Consider the following 17,955-nt stretch of genomic DNA (forward strand, 5'->3'; position numbering starts at 1 on the left):
AGAAACACTCCCTTAGGAAAACAGTTAGAATTCAAGAACTTTTAGTCCTTGTATTTTTCATGCAAAGTTAGTCCACTCTTGGAATTAATTTATTTGTTTGTTTATTATTTCAGTAAAAATGCTCCCTTTACTATGTACCCTTGAAAGAAATTAGAAATAATTAGAATAAATAAAATAAAATAAAAACTCAAAGAGAGTAAGTCACACATTCCATTGACGTAGCTGAAATACTTTTAGTTCTCAACAACATGCTATTACGATTAAGTTAGAACAAGAACATGCATTAATCTACAGCGTGGACGAGGCCTGCAAAGGGCGTCACTTCACAGGGTGACCCGGGGGACAACGTGGGAAGTAGAGAAAGGCTGACCCAGCCAGTGCCTTCTGAAGGTGTGCCATGTTGTTTAAAGGACAACGCGCATTAAAAATATTAACATCTTAAATGCAAAAGCTAGGAAAATAAAGCAATACTGAAACAATTGAATCACACACCAAATATTTGCATTTGACTTTAGACCTCAGCACCTGGGAATCTGTCATTTAAAGTTCCCCACATGTATAACGTGAAGGCTTCTCTCCGTCTGTTATTAACTTAGGGAAGTTATTAGCCTCTCCAATTAATGTGGGCGGGGCATTAATATTTAAATATCCATCAAGGAGATTTTTTTAATAGCACATCATCCTCTCATTTTGTTCTTACCGGTTCAGAATATAAAAATCCCACGCCCTCTGCAGCTGAGTTGATCAGTTCAGATTCAAGTTTATGACGTTTGAAAAATGCTGCTAAGTCCTAGAGAGAAGAAGGATTTGTATTTAAAAAAAAAACATCCAAGAGACGTGATAGATGAGCAAGTTGGAACTTTTCATTATAATGGCCAAGGAGCTAGCATAAAGATCCTAGTAGCAAACACGGTCCCCTGGGCAGCAGGTTTTCACAAGATAGCGCGCCTATGACAAATATATGTTCCTAGCATGGACCAAATTTTAAAGAATTAAAATCTGGAACAGATGCTAAATCTCTATGGGTCCTCAAGTACAGTGTTTATTGTTGTTGCTTGCTTGTGTGTTTGTTTTTAGTCGGTTCTCCCTGAAATGCATTTACAGTTTAAAAAGCCTTCTTTCGGAACTCCAGTCTCACCTCTCGAGCCTCGATGGATGCCGGGTCAATGCTGTCATCCAGCAGGCTCTCATAGTAATCTACGTTATCCAGGACATCCTCATCATCTGGATGGAACATCAGGTAGGCTTTGGCACACTCCAAGGCTTTCACATATTCACCAACTGGAAAAACAAGGGGTTGCCACGTTTGAGTCAGCTACCTTCTGCCCAGAGGATTTCAAGGGAAGACTTCTGCGTGTCTACTGAATTCAGCATTGATCATCAGAAATGGGAGATAAACTGAGGCTGAGAAAAGGGGTCAGAGGCATTTACACCGAAGGTCAGACCTGATTCCAGGTGCTTGGATGGGATGACCATTTGTTTGCTTTGCTGCTGGGCACTTTGCGGAAATCCTCTAAAATCTCTATCAGAAAAATGCTTATTGGTAATTCCGGTAATACTGCAGCAAAACTGTGTGAATTAACTGGGACCTTCTTGTACTGTGTGGCCTACATAAATATTCTGAACATGACCTTCCAATTGATTGCGATGTAGCATTTTTAAATAATGTATGAGTGTAGAAGTGATTCCAAAGTGTTATTTCTTATCATTGGAAAGTGTGTTGCAAACTGTCGCTTCTACAGGGTAAACCTTAGAGGGTCTGCAGAGCTCTAGAGGGTCTCTTCTAGGCCCTTATCACATGACTGGGCAACCTCAGCAGTATCTAGCTATTACAAGGAGCAGTCCAGGCTGTTTCAAATGTGAATTCTTCATTACAGAAATTTTTAGCTATTACAAAATGATGCTTAACTCTTTAGGAACAGAATGTTAAAGTGCTGCAGGCCACCTTCTCAAATAGGTCACACAATTAGATCTCTTTTAAGAAGACACTTTGTATTAATAAGCACACATATACACATATATGTATATACATTTTCGCTGTGTGTATATATTCTTGGAGATGGCTCCAAATTTTTACCAAAAATGATAATAAGCAACTGGTTTACTTAGCTACTTTGCATTCACTGCTCATGATGTGCGCGTGGATGATTACTGTAGTAGAACAACGAGTAACACTTTACCTTTGGAAAAGGAGGGAGTTTGCCAAAGTAGTTTTAAAACGCTGGTCTGCGGTCTTTGCCTTGTTATTTGAAAGGGAAACTATTTCTTTATGGCTGACCTGTATAAAAGGCATCGATGCTGAAGACAGTGGGAAATAATGAAACGAGCATTGAGGCAAGCAATCATGACCTGCCAGCCAGCCAGGCAGCTCTCCACAAGGGGAAGACGTGGACATCGTGGCAATTTCGGCTACCTGAATTCTACAAACTGCTCTTAAGTATGAGAGAGGCTACTCAGTATCTCATCTCCAATAAAAAAAAAAATTGGAAAACTAAAAACCATATTTGAATTACTAAGTGATACCTAGGGGATTGTGGTGTATCTAAACACTTTATAATATATTCTGATGATGAACAATGGAAAAATACAATCCATATGGAGGGAAATTTGGCGACCCGAGCCAAGACTACAGATAGAGTAAACTATTTGACCCAGTAAATGAACCTCCAGATATGTATCCTTAGAGATATGTAGATAGATGTGCACAGACCTGATTAAAGTGTCATCCATTTCTAAATTCACTGCACGTACAAATGACTAGAGCAACACAACCGTCCCTCAGTAAGAAGATGCATGAAATAAGTTCCTGATACAATGGTATACAGTCATAAAGAAAGAGACCTCAGGAAGACCTGCCTGTAGCCATCTATCAAAGTTAAACAATAAATTCCAGTCATTTAATGTTGGCCTAAAATGAGGTAATTTTCTATGTCTAACCTACTAAAAGTCATCTGGCATTTACTTAGTAGAAAAAAATTATACAGAAAATAGTATAAATAATATGCTGTCTTAACATTTAAAAAAGAAGGAAAATCTGTGAGTATGTTTGTTTATATATAAAATTATGGAAAAAATATTGGAAGTATAAGAAGCTCGGTTGAAGCACATGAAAGTGGTTGTGGATATAGAAAGAGAGGGATGTTTTTATAACTCTGGATCTTTCAACGATGGGGACACATTCCTACTAAAAATGAGTTGAAAAGGCAGGTAATGTTGAAAAGGAACTTTTGCAAGTCCGGTGTAAGTTTTATGACATTATCACAGTAAATCCTGTGCTTAGTCCACTGCTAGTGTCCTCCTGCCTTGGTCTGAGCTGCAGCCAAATTGCAAAGGGTGGGCTGGGGGCGTGTCTGGATGGTGACCAGATGCTTACAGTGATGAAGAAGGAGCCCCAAAGATCTTCGTGGATAACCCACACTTTACCTCTGTAGTAGGCAAACTGGAGGTAGTCGTAGTGCAAGGGAAGAAAGTTCTCGATTGGTGAGAGGCGGCCTGGGCGGGTGGCGAGTTCCCGCACACACTCATGCTGGCAGACCAGAACCTGCATGTAGTGATCTGGAAGGAGGGAGAGAGAGAGAGAGAGAGAGAGAGAGAGAGAGAGAGAGAGAGAGAGAGAGAGAGAGAGAGAGAGAGAGAGAGAAGACATGTCAGCCAGTTGCTGAGATCACAGTTAGTCAGGGCAGCATTTCTACAGGCTCCGTGATCACTCAGCAGCACTGGGCCCCAAACTTCTGCAGTACGCCAGGCTTCTTTTGCATAAAACTGAACGTGGACTTTTTCACCAGACACCTTGAGCTTCTCTTTGGATGCTTCAGAGGGTCTGAGAAGCCCTGGAATTGATGATCCTAGTGATGTTTAGAAGCCATTCAGGAAAAGGGAAAAGCCATGCATGTAGAGAGTTCAGCAGGGGGACGAGAGGACCCACCCAACTCCATTTCCCTGCTGTTTTATTTCTCCGAAGGAGGACTTAAAATGTTTCTTGATATCTTTTCTCGGGACCCTATTTTATCCGCTTCTCGATCAAGCTCTCTCTGGACAGCGCATAGTCTAATACATGAGATACTGTTTGGACAGAGTGCCAAAATGGCAGAGAGGATGACAGCTAAAAAATTAGGATAAGCATTCTCCTTCTTGCATCTCCTTCTGTGATTGTTCTTGCTTAAAACAGCAAAGATGCAGAAGTGCAGGGGATGCGGTGCCTCTTAGCTCTCCGCTTTTTACTCAGGCATGGTCCGAAGAAACATAAGCAGCTAACGTCACAAGGAAAACTCCTTTCCTGTCTTTACCGAACTTTGATTCGATAGCAAAGATGGAGGCAATGCTTTGCAGAGAGAGAGATTGGTTCATTCACGTGTGGGATGAGTAGGCTCCCCGCGGGAGGAGGGGGGCCAGGGGGGGGGAGTGAGAAAAATCAAGTGATTTCGTGGCCACGCAATTTAATTAGCCACCACTGCTTCTTTCAAGAGGCTCTCTGTTTAGTCAGAGTTCATCTTGGATCTGGGCAACCTTGCAGACTGAGGTCAGGACGGACACAGGAAGGAAGGAAGGAAGGGAACATTTCGAGGGTGGAGGGACACATTTTCCATAACCTGGCTAGCTTGAGCCCACGTAGAACAGCTAACACAACCAGTACCATAGTTCACCCACTGCTTTTTAGCTGTGGTTGCTGATGTGGAGAAAATAATGAGATCGGCTTATACAATCTGTGTGCTAGGAATAAAACGTTAGCTGTATTCAGTATCTTAGAGGAACGACAAACAGCCCACTGTTCACACCTGCACAGACAGAAGAAGTCCTCTTTTTCCTACAAAACTATGCTTCCTTTGATGTCAAATGACAAAAAAAAAGGGGATAGGTAAAAAAATAAATGTACCCACCAACAATTCAAACTCTGAAGTAATATATTTTCAGAGCAAAGTATAAATAGCAAACAAGAACAACAAAGATCTTGTAGCTTCACGGAGCTGGCTATAGGAAAATCTGCACTAAACTGCCATTTGTGTTTTCTTCCGGCATTAACTTCCTTCTAATGCCACAATTCACACATTACGTTTTTTTCTAATGCATTCTCTATTGCAAATGCCAACTTAGCTCCAAATTGAGGACACCCAAGTAAGACAAGACCTTGCAGGGGGAACATTGTATTAATTTTATTGACTGTATTCTTTTCCTTTCAGTGTCATTGTGCAATCACTGCGTTTGCAGTAAGTTTGCAGCTCAGAACAATTGTATGAGAATACTTTTAGGTTTTTCTGCTGTAAATGGAGCGTGCTTCCTGTTTCCATGAAATCTTACAGTAATTGTGGGTATTCAGCTGGGCCCAGAGAGACTATGACTTATTTTTCTAACTTGGAGCTGGGACGCTGTTTGTGGTAATTAAGAGTCAACGAAGCTGAGTGTGGATGTGTCTGTCTGTCTGTTCTTTCCCAGCAGCCAATGGGCTAAGGCAACTTGACCGACACTAAACACTACCCAGCCGAAAGATCAGTTTCGGTAACCAGGATCCAGATCATTTGCCAAAACCGTTCCATGGCCACTGACAGCACAAGGGCAGAGGCAAATGAGTCGGAAGTGCGGCACCTCATCCCATAAAACCGCTGCTAGATGGAAGAAAGAAAAGATTGAGGAAAATTCAGTAACTACACTGTAAAGAGATGCACAAAACTGACTTTGAAATGAATAGAGCTCACCAAAACACTAGGAGGTTAAAGTGGCAGATGGCCAGGAAAACAAAACTTTTAGAAATAAATCCTAAAAAGTACTCAAACAAGGATATTGATTTGGGGCAACTTAAGTTTAGTTTGGGTAATAGACCTCTTCATGGTTTGATAATTTAATGTAATGATTTTGATTATAACAGACACATTGATTCTGGTTTATACTTTGTAGCTAGTCTCTGATTAGCTTCTAAAACAACACCTTTACTTATGACTGGCATTTCCATGAGCATAAGGCATTACTAGCATGCTTCTCTAGACAGAGTCATTGGTGCGTCTATCACATCCTTTAATCTTGCGTTCACCAACACATTCATTCATTAAGTAGCTCAGGGTTTTGCTAAGAACTGAGCACTGAGCAAGATAGGACACTGTCCAAGTAATACCAGAAAATACCCTGAAGGTTTGCAAGGGGAAAGAGAGAGGGCGGCACATCCCAAGAATTCAAAGAACTCAGGTGGGCAGAGATGAAGAGAGAGTGGGAATATACATACTGCAAGTCCTTCAAGGTTTCGGGCTTTAGTGGCAGTGGAATGAAAGCCACAAGGGCGGGGCGGGGGTGGGGTGGGGCTGTGCTTCCCTCCAATTGCTCTGTTAGTACTGAATTTGGGCTCTGTGTTAGAGTGCGATCTGAACCGCACACTAAGAACAGGAAGGGAGTAGTCACGGGGGTGGGGTGCTCAGTTAAAGGGCAGTTTTGATTTAAGCCATGGCAAACGGGAAGGGCTCACGAAGTCGTAAGTGCCATGTGAAAGAAGTACATGTCCACGTTGGGCAACAAATAAGACGGACTTAAAGATTTGAGGAAGATGTTTAGATTAAAAAGCAGCTTCCTAGGGTCTGGTTAGAGCTATGAGGTAGGTACTTTGGTGGGAGATGAGGAAACTTTTGGGTTGGAGGAGCAAACTGACTTTACTAATTTCCAGTTCACCTGAGCGTCATTTCATTGTGTATGTCTTAGAACACACTACGTCATCAACAAATGTTTGATAAAGATTTGTTACTGAATAAGTTACTCTTTACTCAGTTTTTTTTTATTACGTTGACTTTGAAACAAACAAAAAACAAAAATCCCTGGGTCAGAATCTAAGTTTGTTTCTAGCCACAAAGCTCAATTGTTCGGAGTACCAAATTTCTCACCTAAGGAGAGCAGAAGCTCTTCGGTGAAGTGGCTGAGCAGCACACCAAGATGCAAATCTGTGTGAGAATCTCCCTGAAAGATCAGCACCTTCTAGGCCCTTGCGATACTGTCAAGAATGATAAAACCAGCCCTTGGCTGGGAAGGCCACATGACCAAGGAGGAAGCCTACCACTGTTGAACCTGTAACATTGTACAGAATGTTTGTACTGTCAAAGTGTTGATATCCAAGGTTAGTAATGTACATAGCCTTCCACACAGAAGCATCTTATTACAGTGGGGTAGCAGTTAATGAAGGAAACCACCAATAGACAGAATGTAGACAATGCATGATGATGGTCTAGTCTGTGCTTGAAAGAGTTATCCCTTCGAGGCTCAGGTTGGGTAGATGTCAACATCACGGTGGACATGGTAGATGTCAGAAAGAATGTAAGAAACAGAGGATGGGAAAGATAGAGTAAAAAGATGTCTTCTGGACATGACATAGCCAATGTACTTATGAACTAATTATCGCTATGTTTATTTGAACTGGGCTCATAAAGGTTACACCAAGGGTGGAGGAGGGACCTATAAGGGCACTGGTTGTTGAGTTAGTGGTTGTTGGAGGAGGTGGAGGTTTCATCGTAGTGTAGTCCCTAGAAAGCCATCCTTGTCAAGTAAGTAACATTCCACTCACGTTACAGCAAGTAACTCAAATTATATTCACTGGACCACACACACGAAGATAAGAGGTAGGAAGGGGAACCCACTGAGAATAAGGGTGATGGGAGAATGGAAGGTGAACATGACTAATAGTCACAAGCTAAATGTATGAATGTATCAAAAAATTAAATTAAAAACAGAACACCAAAACCAAAATCAAGGTCAAGATTTTCACTGCCCCCCTCCCCACCAAGCAGCATTTGATACAGCTTGTGGGCTGAGAGTGTGGTGACATCTGGAGAATAGTCACACATCCTCAGACTGTGACATCCAGTGAGAATCTGCCCTGTATATGGTGCTTTCCCTGTACAGAGGCCTCCTCGTGCCTTCCCTATGCCAGCTCCTCAAACGCAGTCACAGCCAAGTATGCTGCTGTACCTGTGGGCTTGCCTCTACTGCCATGGCCCATACGAACAGGATGAGGACAGACCAAGAGTCCTTAATCCAAGGTCAGATCAGGTCCCACCAAGAGCCTCTCCTTCCCATGGGACATCCCCATGGCCACAGGGCCCCCAACTTTCCATTTCACTGACAGGAGATGTAAGCAATGAAAGAGCCATGGCCTGGTGCCACAAGCCTATAATCTCAGCTTCTTGGAGACCCAAGGCAGGAGGATTGCAGAATCCATGCCTGCTAGAACTGGAGTGAATTCAAGGGTAGGCTGGGCAACTTAGTGAGACTAGAGTCCCATGATAAAAAGTAAAAGGAGGGACAGGGCTCTAGCACAATGATGCTATGGTTTCCACCCTCTCCTGCCTTTTGTTCTGTATGGAAGCACTCCACTTCTCCTGTACTATACAAACAATCCTAAAGATTCTCCTGACAATTGTATTTTCTTTACTTACATTGTTAATACAAATACATTATTTTCAAATATGGCATACACAGACAATTCACTTTTTCCAATAAAAGTTTTATTACCCAGTATCAGCAACTCTTGAATATCACACATTACTTACTATTTTAAACAACATTCTCAAGTATAATAAGCCAATTAATTGTACAAGATTGTTCAGTGCTATATTAGATAATGAAAGAATGTAACCATTTCGGTTGTCATCAGTAAAGACTAACATTGAAAATGATGATGCTCCCATGGGATGGGTGTTATTCTAGCCACTACAAACAATGAAGGGAGTCCACACTGTACTTACATGAGAAGTCCACATTTTGTTGCTAGGCATAAAATAAAATAAAAAAACAATGTGTTGAAAAAGAAACACTTATAATACTTTCCTATTTATAGCAATGAAATAAGTAAATATGCAGCTATTAACAAACACATCGGGAGGATATGGGGAAGAAAAATCAAACCTTTAACTATATAAATTAGTAACAGGAGATGGGATGGAATAGGCACACAAGAATCTTAAATTTTTTACAATGCTTACTGCTATGCACTATATTGCCAGAATACTTTTTAACACAACCTCTACAGCATTTTAGTAAGCCAACAAAGAACAAAATCAAGCTTTACCTGCGATCGCCTCATAAAGACCACCTTTGTATGCTAAGTACTCATAATCCTCAAATCTCTGAGGCCCCTCACATAGAGCGCGGCAGTCCATGTCTTCATTGAAATATTCTCTTAAAGCTTGTTCAAAATACTTGATTGCTGCTTCAAAGTCATCAGCCTCATAATGTCTAACTCCTGCATTATAGCTCTCCTGCAAAGACACAGAGGAGATCTTGTTTGTAAAGAGCTGTAAAGTCCCAGGATTGCTTAGGAAGGTAACGGCAGAATTTTGAGTTCTAGAAGGTAATGACAGGTTCCACTGGTCAAGCCCCTGTGACTTTCCCAGTTCCAAAAACAGGTCAAAGAAAGGCAGCCTAGAGAATAATTGCACTACGACACTGTCAATCTGCACATCCATGGGAGCATATTGTATGTGATCTCTGTGTCGTAAGGAAGGCACAGAACAGTAATGGGGTAGCAAACATGGTTAGAAGTGCCATCACTTCCAAAATGTGGTCCATTGAATCTTCAGGTACAAGGGAAATCCTCCAGATTGGAAGCCAAGACCCACTCAACACTGGCTTCACTTCCCGGTGAAAAGCAAGCATGTGAAATGTCAGGGAAGATAGATGGTGTCTGTAGTCCCACATACTAAAATGGCTGAGGCAGGAGGGTAGCTTGAGAGGTGGAGACCAACCTCAGCAACATAGCAAGATATGGCCAGCTAAGCACTCTTAAAGACTACATATTCTTTCTTTGGCATCTCTTGGACCTTTTCCCAAAATAAGACTTACAGTAGCATACAAAGAAAGCCTCAAAAACTACAGGGAAATTGGAATAACGTTCTGAGTCCTCTCTGACCACACGGAATAATGTTAGATATCAAAAGCAAGCAAAAACTAGTCACGGTGCAGAAACTCACTTAGAGTAAACAGCACACTATTGAATAACAGGTGGGCCATTTATATCTTCCCTCCTTCCTACAAGGCTCAGGGAACATCAAGGACTAGGGGATGCAAGGGGAGGCAGAGCAGGCTGTCTTCAATGCAGTGGTTCCCAACTTTCCTGATGCTGTGGCCCTTTAACACAGTTCCTCATGTGTGGTGACCCCCGATCATAAAATTAAATTTGCTGCTACCTCTTAACTATAATTTTGCTACTGTTTTGAATCATAGGGCAAATATCTGTGTTGTCCAATGGTCTTAGGTGACCCATGTGAAAAATAAACTGCTGAACTAAACTGAGCAGTCTTAAAATAAGAAATGTCTAGAAAACATTTAAAAGCATGAACAACATCCTTAGCAATCACAGCGACTACCCTAGTCAGAATATTAAGAACAGCAACAGTAACAAGTGCTGGGGTGGACATGGGGAAAGGGGGCTCTTACACACTGTGGGTGGGAGTGTAAGCTAGTGTGGCCACTCTAGAAATCAGTCTGGAGGGTTTTCAAAACCTAGAAACGAAACTACTATCTGATGCAGGTGGGAATGAGTGACCATTGACAGATTCTGGAACGGGGGAACCACTGTCTTCAGTTGTCTTCAGCACCCAGTGCTGGGCCACCCAGTCTGTAACAGAATGCTCCAAACCGTGGTCACACAGACGGACATGGCTTAAACTGCGGGTCACAAAACAAACAGGCGTAAATGAGGGTAAGAGAGTGATTTGGAGAGAAGAGGGGTACGCAAGGGTAGGAGGGGGATAGCACAAGTCTGGGTAGAAGTGTTCAATATGCATTATTTACACTGGGTGAAACTGTCAAAGAATAAATTATTGGCGTGAAAAGTGCTGAATAAGAGCTGTAGCTTCCCAGAGGGGTAGATAAACTCCGTGGAATTCCAGGCCTTACCATATCCTAACTTTTCTAAATGAATGTTCATTTCTCTCAACTTTAATTTTTATTGAAATTGTAACTTTGAATATCAAATACATTTCTACTTCTCCTTACACTATTTCATCTGAGAGTCCTGAACAGTAATGCACCCTGAGAACTAATTTGCTATATTCGGTACGTGATTCAGCTTGGAATCAATAAAACAGGTAGTTAGCTTCCTGTGGCAGGGACAGGGGTCCACCGAACTCACCAGGTGAGGCTTGGCTTCTCTGTCTACCAGCTGGGCGGCTTGCACCCCTGCCGTCACTCTGTAGTCCTCTATGCTCTGCTGCATTTCCATGTGCTCAGGGTTGGCCATGAAGAACGTGTGAGCTGCTTCCATGGCCTTTTCCAGCTGGTTCAGCTGTAGAAGAAAAAGACTGCAATCAAGGAAACGTTCTATAAACTTGTCTTTGGAGAACTAAAGAGAGCAGTCTAAGATCTTAAAGTAGAGAAGCAGTAAGGGCTGGATTCCAGGTAAACATGAACATGCACGCACGCAAATGCACACACACACACACACACACACACACACACACACACACACACACAGACACACACGCTTCTACTCGATCGTGTTAAACCTTAGCATTTTGAGTTCTCTTAACAAACTGCTCATAAAATTACATGTGGATATTTTTGTCCCAGTGAAAGGAATAAATAGAGTTTGTTCCCAATTTATTCTCTTCCTTCTTTTTTTCTTCCCTTGGTTTTCTCCATATCTGTGTTTTAAGGAAAGTCATCTGCACTTCATATTTGGTTTATGGTTATTCACAAAAAGAAAAAAAACAGTTTGGTAACATTTGACCCTCTAGTTTGCATTTCAACACTGGGGTTTATACTTTCCTGTTACTGATGAGAGGCAGAATACAGCTGTGGTTTTTCTAAGTGATGGAATGGGATAAACTCTCCCTCCACCGCATTAGGTTTTTTTTTTTTTCTTTTTTTTTTTTCTTTTTTTGTTTTTTGTTTTTTTGGCTTTAGAGAGTAAAGAATAGGAAGTTGAAAGATGTAAACTAGTCTAACGCAGAAAAGAGGCTGACTTTGTAACTCTGAATTTCATTAACACAAAAGGGTGGATTCTTCTTAGTTATGTGTGTAAGTCAGGAGTCGATGGATGGCAAAAGAGAGTGGTGGATCGGCTGGAGCCGGAGTTCTAGGCAGTAGAGAGCAGCCTGGCCTAGGTTCTAGAAACTGAACTCGGGTCCTCTACAAAAGCTGTACAAGTTCTTAACCAGGAAGCCACGTCTTCAGCACCAAACAGGACAGACTTAGAATGATCACTGTGCTGACACTCCGAAGCCTCTTCGTGCCATTTCTCATGGTGAAAAATAAAGAGATGGTTGTAACTAAGTGGAATTAAATTCACTCACTGTCAGAACGTTTTGGCTTCTGCTCGAGTCCTGGAGAATCCTTACAGAAAGATTCACTTTCTTCACATCAGAAAAGTAAACATTTATATTAGGACTTTAAACAGTCAAACCGACTGTTTGATATATTGTGAGGCACGAAGAGATGAAATCACACTGTTACTAAATACATAAGTGGAAAGTCATCCAACATCATAAAACTATTCAACTGAGTCTTTTTCTAACAAAGTAGCTATTCAGTGACTAAAAAGGCAGAAGGAGTGTGTTCCCAGATTCCCAGCATTGTGGAAATACACACACACAAAAAAACCAACTTTTACCACAGAAAACATTAACTGCCCTAATTCATGACCCGGCATCCTTACTTTTGCCTATTAATACCCAAGTCTCTAATTTGTTCAGATTTTCATATTAGCTATGGACTGCCTTTCTCTTAGCTATTAGCTGCCATCAGGTCTTGCCATCATGGTGTGCACTCACAAATGTTCTGCTGTCCATGTGACTGGTTTTGAATCTGCTCTCTTGCTCACTTCTAATTTTCTCAATTTCTTCAACACTAGTACATAGAAATATAAACTAGTTAGGCATCTACATGGTGAGATATATATATCACCGAGAAGATGAACACATTCTAAATTGTCTATAAATCCAAATTTATTATTCAAACGAATACAGAAGAGGTTATTTAAATGTTAGTGATTTAGTCATGTAATAAGCAAAGACTGCTCATTAAAAGCCACATGCCACAAGAGACTAAGTGGTATTCAAATGGCTTAACTGTGTTGTGTATGAATATGTTTCAGAAACAGTAGCATATAACTTATAAATGTTCTATCAATTAAACTGTATGGGTTTTGCTCCCATTACCAAAGAGTATAATAGGTGGCACCCATGAGCACATTATTTATAAGGATGCAGCATGTACTTGTGCTCCATGGAAACTGCCTCTGGGTAACAGCCAAACTGCAAGTAATGAGTAAGACACATCAGCACCAACACACGGGATTGGCAGCTAGAGGCATTAACACGGGCACAACACAGTTTGATATTTATGCCCCTCACTTTCTCACCCTCCTATCTTGGTTCAGGATGGTCCACTGATGCAGAGAGTATTTGTCCATGTGTCTTTTCTTTTTGAAATCTAATTTTTCCTACAAGGCCAATTGCATGCTGCCTGAAGACCTTCTCAGACCTATTGTGACAGCAGAAGAACCTCAATATTTTCTTATCCTTATCCCTGTACCAGGATTTATCATACTCTGCCCCATGATAGGCAAGTGGATTTGCATCCCTATGGATGGTTTCTGTGGAAAGGAACCAATAACTTTTTATCTCCCTTATTATCTTCTCCCTAGGTTTCACATACATGATTATCTATGCAAAAACAAAAAAGGTGCATGTTTAACACATCACCCAAGAGGTCAACACTTAGCAGTGCTAACAGCCTGAGACTAAGGCATCTCTGAAGTCATCACGCACACTCAAGTTCCTGACTCTCGGAAAGTGCGAGCCAGTGGTGACGATAGAGTTCCTTGTGTTAAGTTCACTGCAGTGGCTGCATGTTCACCTGCTTTCATTCTTTATAGCCCAGTACAGAACAGACCACCCTGCCTCTGTGTATGGGTGTGTGTGTGTGTGTGTGTGTGTGTGTGTGTGTGTGTGTTTGTGAAGGAGATTGTGTAACCTCACACTGAACCATAGAATGTCTTCATGCACTGGTCCTGTCTTTTAAATCCCACACTAAAAATATCTGTCAGAATATATAAATTCTACTGTCATACTAACTGTAGGCTTTATGTGCTTGTACTTTGTGTTAGTGGTACATGGTAATAAATGTCCAAGGGATAATGTAATGTATACACACAATGCCATTTATTCGGTGAAGATAATAACAAGGTCCCATAAGCATCAGATTTTAGCTTGAAAACTGAACTAACCACCAAAACCAAACAGCATTTACAGGACCCATGTGAGATTTCCTTTAAGATATAAGCAAGCACAGAGAAGAACTCTGATGTAAAATCACTCTATGGAGTAGAAAAACAAACTGTGAACCGAAGAACAATTGAGAATGAAATAGTTTGATGAGAAGTGGACATCTAATTTTTAACTGCCCACCAAGCTGTGGGAAACATGGGGGATAGTGTCCTTTTGAAAGTGCTGCCTTACTTCCCTCAGATCTTGAAGAATGAGAAAGCCTACCAGCCCAGAAGACATATAGCATGGGGCAGTTGTGCTGTGTGGTAGGGGAAAAAATGAACTTTGGTGAAACCAGCATCATGTGACCATTCAGACGTCACACTGCCACAGGCTAGTGAGGGAGGGCAGTCCTGACACAGATCATCTCCCACAGATAGTCCTAGAGACACTGAAGAGCATGCGCTGAACATACAGGCACCTCCAGGCGCCATCTACTGGCCACAGAGAGATTTCAGATACAGCACCATGGCGTTCAAGACCTCAGAGCTAGAGGTGTATGTTTCTTTAGTTTAACTCCTCTTAATTGTCATTAAGCAGCCTTGCCCAGCTAAACTGAACTTCGCCTGTATAATTTACATGTAAATCCAGTAATCTAGTCATATACATATTCTTTACTTCATCCACACACATATTTGTCAGGTGTTTATTCTGCACCTTCTATTATAGCCTCAGAGAGTTGATGAAGAGATCCACATGGCCCACAGCCCCGGGAAAAAAAAAAAAAAAAAAAAAAAGCCCTGATTTCTAGATGCTTTCAGGAGGAGATGATAAATCTCAAGTGATAATGACCATAATTTATGACCTTGCTAAGTGTTTAAATGCATCAATGACTAATGCTGTGGACACGACCATGTTGGGCTGGGAGGGGAGTGGGATGAATAAATTCAAGGGAGATCTCTCTGCAATGCAGCTTCTGAGAACTAAACTAGAAGATCCACTTCCTAAGAATAAGTGGATAAAGAAAGGATGGCGAAGATACAGAAGGGGCCCTGACGGGGGAAAGCAGAGCGGAGCAGAACAGAGCGGAAGGAGGGAGTTGAGGAACTCGGACAGATGGCTGTGCTAAACCGGATGCCATTCTAAGTGCAGCAGGAAACTAACTATTAAAGAAATTCAAGAAGGGATGTAACAAGATCGTGTACACATCTTGAAATGATAACCAACGGGGGCTGCTATACGGAGAAAAGAGTTTGTAACAGAAAAAGCCATGAGGTAACCCAGGTCAGGTCAGGGTGTTCTCAAAATCAGCAAGACAGCAGAGGTAAGTCACTCTTTCCCTCCCATTCTCTCCACAGCCCTTTTTCATCCTCTTCCTTCACCCACCCTATTCATAACATTGTCTTCAACTCTGGAACCAGACTGGACAAAAGGAAACAAAGAATGCAGGAAGCAAGACGCATGTTTGTGTACGCACGTGCGTGCATGCATGTGTGCGTCCATGCGCAGACTGGAGGTCAATATTGGTGTCCTTCTGCTGTTCCCTGACTCTTTTGAGATGGGTATCTCATGGATCCTGTGCTTACGGGTGAGCTAGGCTGACTGTCCACTGAGTTCTGGGGCTCTTCCTGTCTCTGCCCCTCACCCCAGCTGGAGTTTGAGATCCACGTCACCGATCCAATCCAATTATTAGAGGTACTGGGATCCGATTCAGGTCCTTGTCCTCCCTTGATAAGCATTTTACTGGCTAAGCCAGCTCTCTAACCCCAGCAGTCTTCACTCATTTAATGACCCTACAAGATATAGACTGTGCCACCAGAAATTATTTTTGTAAATGTTCCACTTGCTAGTGAAGTTTACTTACAATTGTTACTGACCTAGGTTAATCTTCTTTTCCAGACCTTATAGGTCCATGCATACTTCAAAAACACTGAAAAAAGCGCTTACTTCAGCAGCACATATACTAAAAACACTGAAAAAAAATTAAGTGAGCATTTTTGAGACAATGTAAATTTTGAAATAAAATTTAGTCATTTGTAGGAGACATTGAACTAAACTAACCTTGTATGTTGTAGCCTAGCAACTGTAAATATCAAGTTATGTAGGGACAATTATATCTTATTTTATGAGAGCTCTAAATATTTTATAGAATGGAGTCAGATATATAGAGAATAAAAAAGCCACCATATGAAAAACTTTATATCTTATTTACTAGTGATGATGTTACTCCTATAATTTAAAAATATCCATGTATGGAATTATTTTTGTAATTCAGTGCAGGAAATAATACTCTCTCCTGACAAATTTATAAGATTAACTTCAGTGTACCTTGGGGACACATAATAACTTGTGTTGTCTTTGACTATGACTTTAGGAAGCCTCATGTTGAATTTTTATCATTAACAGCAGGTGCAATGTATTGAATTTGTAGTATAACAAGCTGAACTCGGGACATTTCTCTTCGAGTTAATGTATTTTTCCATTTCAAAATATAATTATCAAAATAGTTGCTCTAGCCAAGAAACTGAAAAGACCTTTTGTGTACAGGAATTATTTCAATTTCTAGAAATCCTCTTTCCTTCCTACATCACATGTAGACTATTTGGAAATTTCTGGTGTTAATTTTCTCACGGTAACTCAGAAAGTAGGTGTCCATGCTAGTGTAGAAAATGAATTATCTTTGTATTTATGGAATGTTAGTCTAGAATGTATCCATGGTTATGAGTAAATATTTGTGGCTTTCAAACTGCTATTTGGTGAGCATTAAGTGGGGGGAGGAGATTTCTGGAGAGTGATGTTTCCCCTGTGGAATAAGTCGGAAAGGAATGGGCTGATCAAAGAGCTTTCATCTGCCAAGTGTGTATTCACTCTCCTTCCCTTGCTTAGTGTGCAGAGTCTGATGAGTAGATGCCTGCTGTTTTTACAATATGGTGATGTCTTAAGCTTATACGTTAACATAAAACACTTGTGGTGGCCAACCATGGAGAATGAGATGCCCTGTGAACTCATATGAACAACGGACTCCATCCATCAGCCAAATTTTCTAAGAGCTTCTTACATAAAGGAGACCCATGTTCCGAGGCAATGCAAACATTAAGAGGCAGAACAACAACGACAACAACAAACCCAAAACTGATGCTTAACTGGACAACATCTCTCAAGCCATCTCTAAAGTGTCCACATTCCCAACAACAATCAACAAACAGCAAAAACTTGGATGGCAGCTGGCGCAGAGGGCAGTCATCTGGCTTGGTCATGGAATGTGGGCCTGTCATCCTGGTCTTGGATACAGAGAAATGAGTCCATGTGGTTGATTGGTATGATGACACCGTTGGTTTGGGTTCTAAACACGAGGGCAGAGATCAAGTGAGCAAGGAGGCGGGCATCCTAGTCTCTGTGGCATTGGTCCAACAGTCTCCCTCAAGGCGCTCAAGAGTGACTAATGATTCCCAAAGACACAGTTTGGGCTAAGACCTCTCTGACACTGGCTTCCTGCTACTGTTCTTGGAAGCAAAACTTTAATGGTCTCTGGAAATTTCTTCTGGAAGCACACGCCACACATTTCATAATACACTTTGGTCAGTGTCCTGTGAGTGCTGTAGGAGCCATAGCTTCAACGTACAAAGAATCTCATCTTAGTTTATTTTTTTAAAAAAACGTATTAGTAATGTGACAATCAGAACTGACTCCTCTGATCATGACAGGGAAAGTAGAGTCGTAAGGTTGTTATAAAAGTTGGTCTTTCTAAGGTGTGGTATAGTTTGTGACACACATTACAGTG

General features: G+C 41.3%; 1 protein-coding gene across 1 annotated transcript in view; it reads right to left on the reverse strand.

Annotated features, from left to right (window-relative positions):
- The window catches only part of P3h2 (prolyl 3-hydroxylase 2), a 140,523-nt gene that overhangs the window by 22,221 nt on the left and 100,347 nt on the right, over window positions 1-17,955 (reverse strand). The window contains exons 2-6 of the mRNA XM_051150794.1: window positions 11,099-11,251; window positions 9,035-9,224; window positions 3,424-3,555; window positions 1,139-1,281; window positions 701-790 (exon numbers count right to left, since the gene is read on the reverse strand). Of these exons, the coding sequence (XP_051006751.1) occupies window positions 701-790; window positions 1,139-1,281; window positions 3,424-3,555; window positions 9,035-9,224; window positions 11,099-11,251 (708 nt within the window). The remainder of the gene's footprint in view (window positions 1-700; window positions 791-1,138; window positions 1,282-3,423; window positions 3,556-9,034; window positions 9,225-11,098; window positions 11,252-17,955) is intronic.

Source organism: Acomys russatus, chromosome 8 (genome assembly GCF_903995435.1).
Source record: "Acomys russatus chromosome 8, mAcoRus1.1, whole genome shotgun sequence".
Taxonomy (NCBI): domain Eukaryota; kingdom Metazoa; phylum Chordata; class Mammalia; order Rodentia; family Muridae; genus Acomys; species Acomys russatus.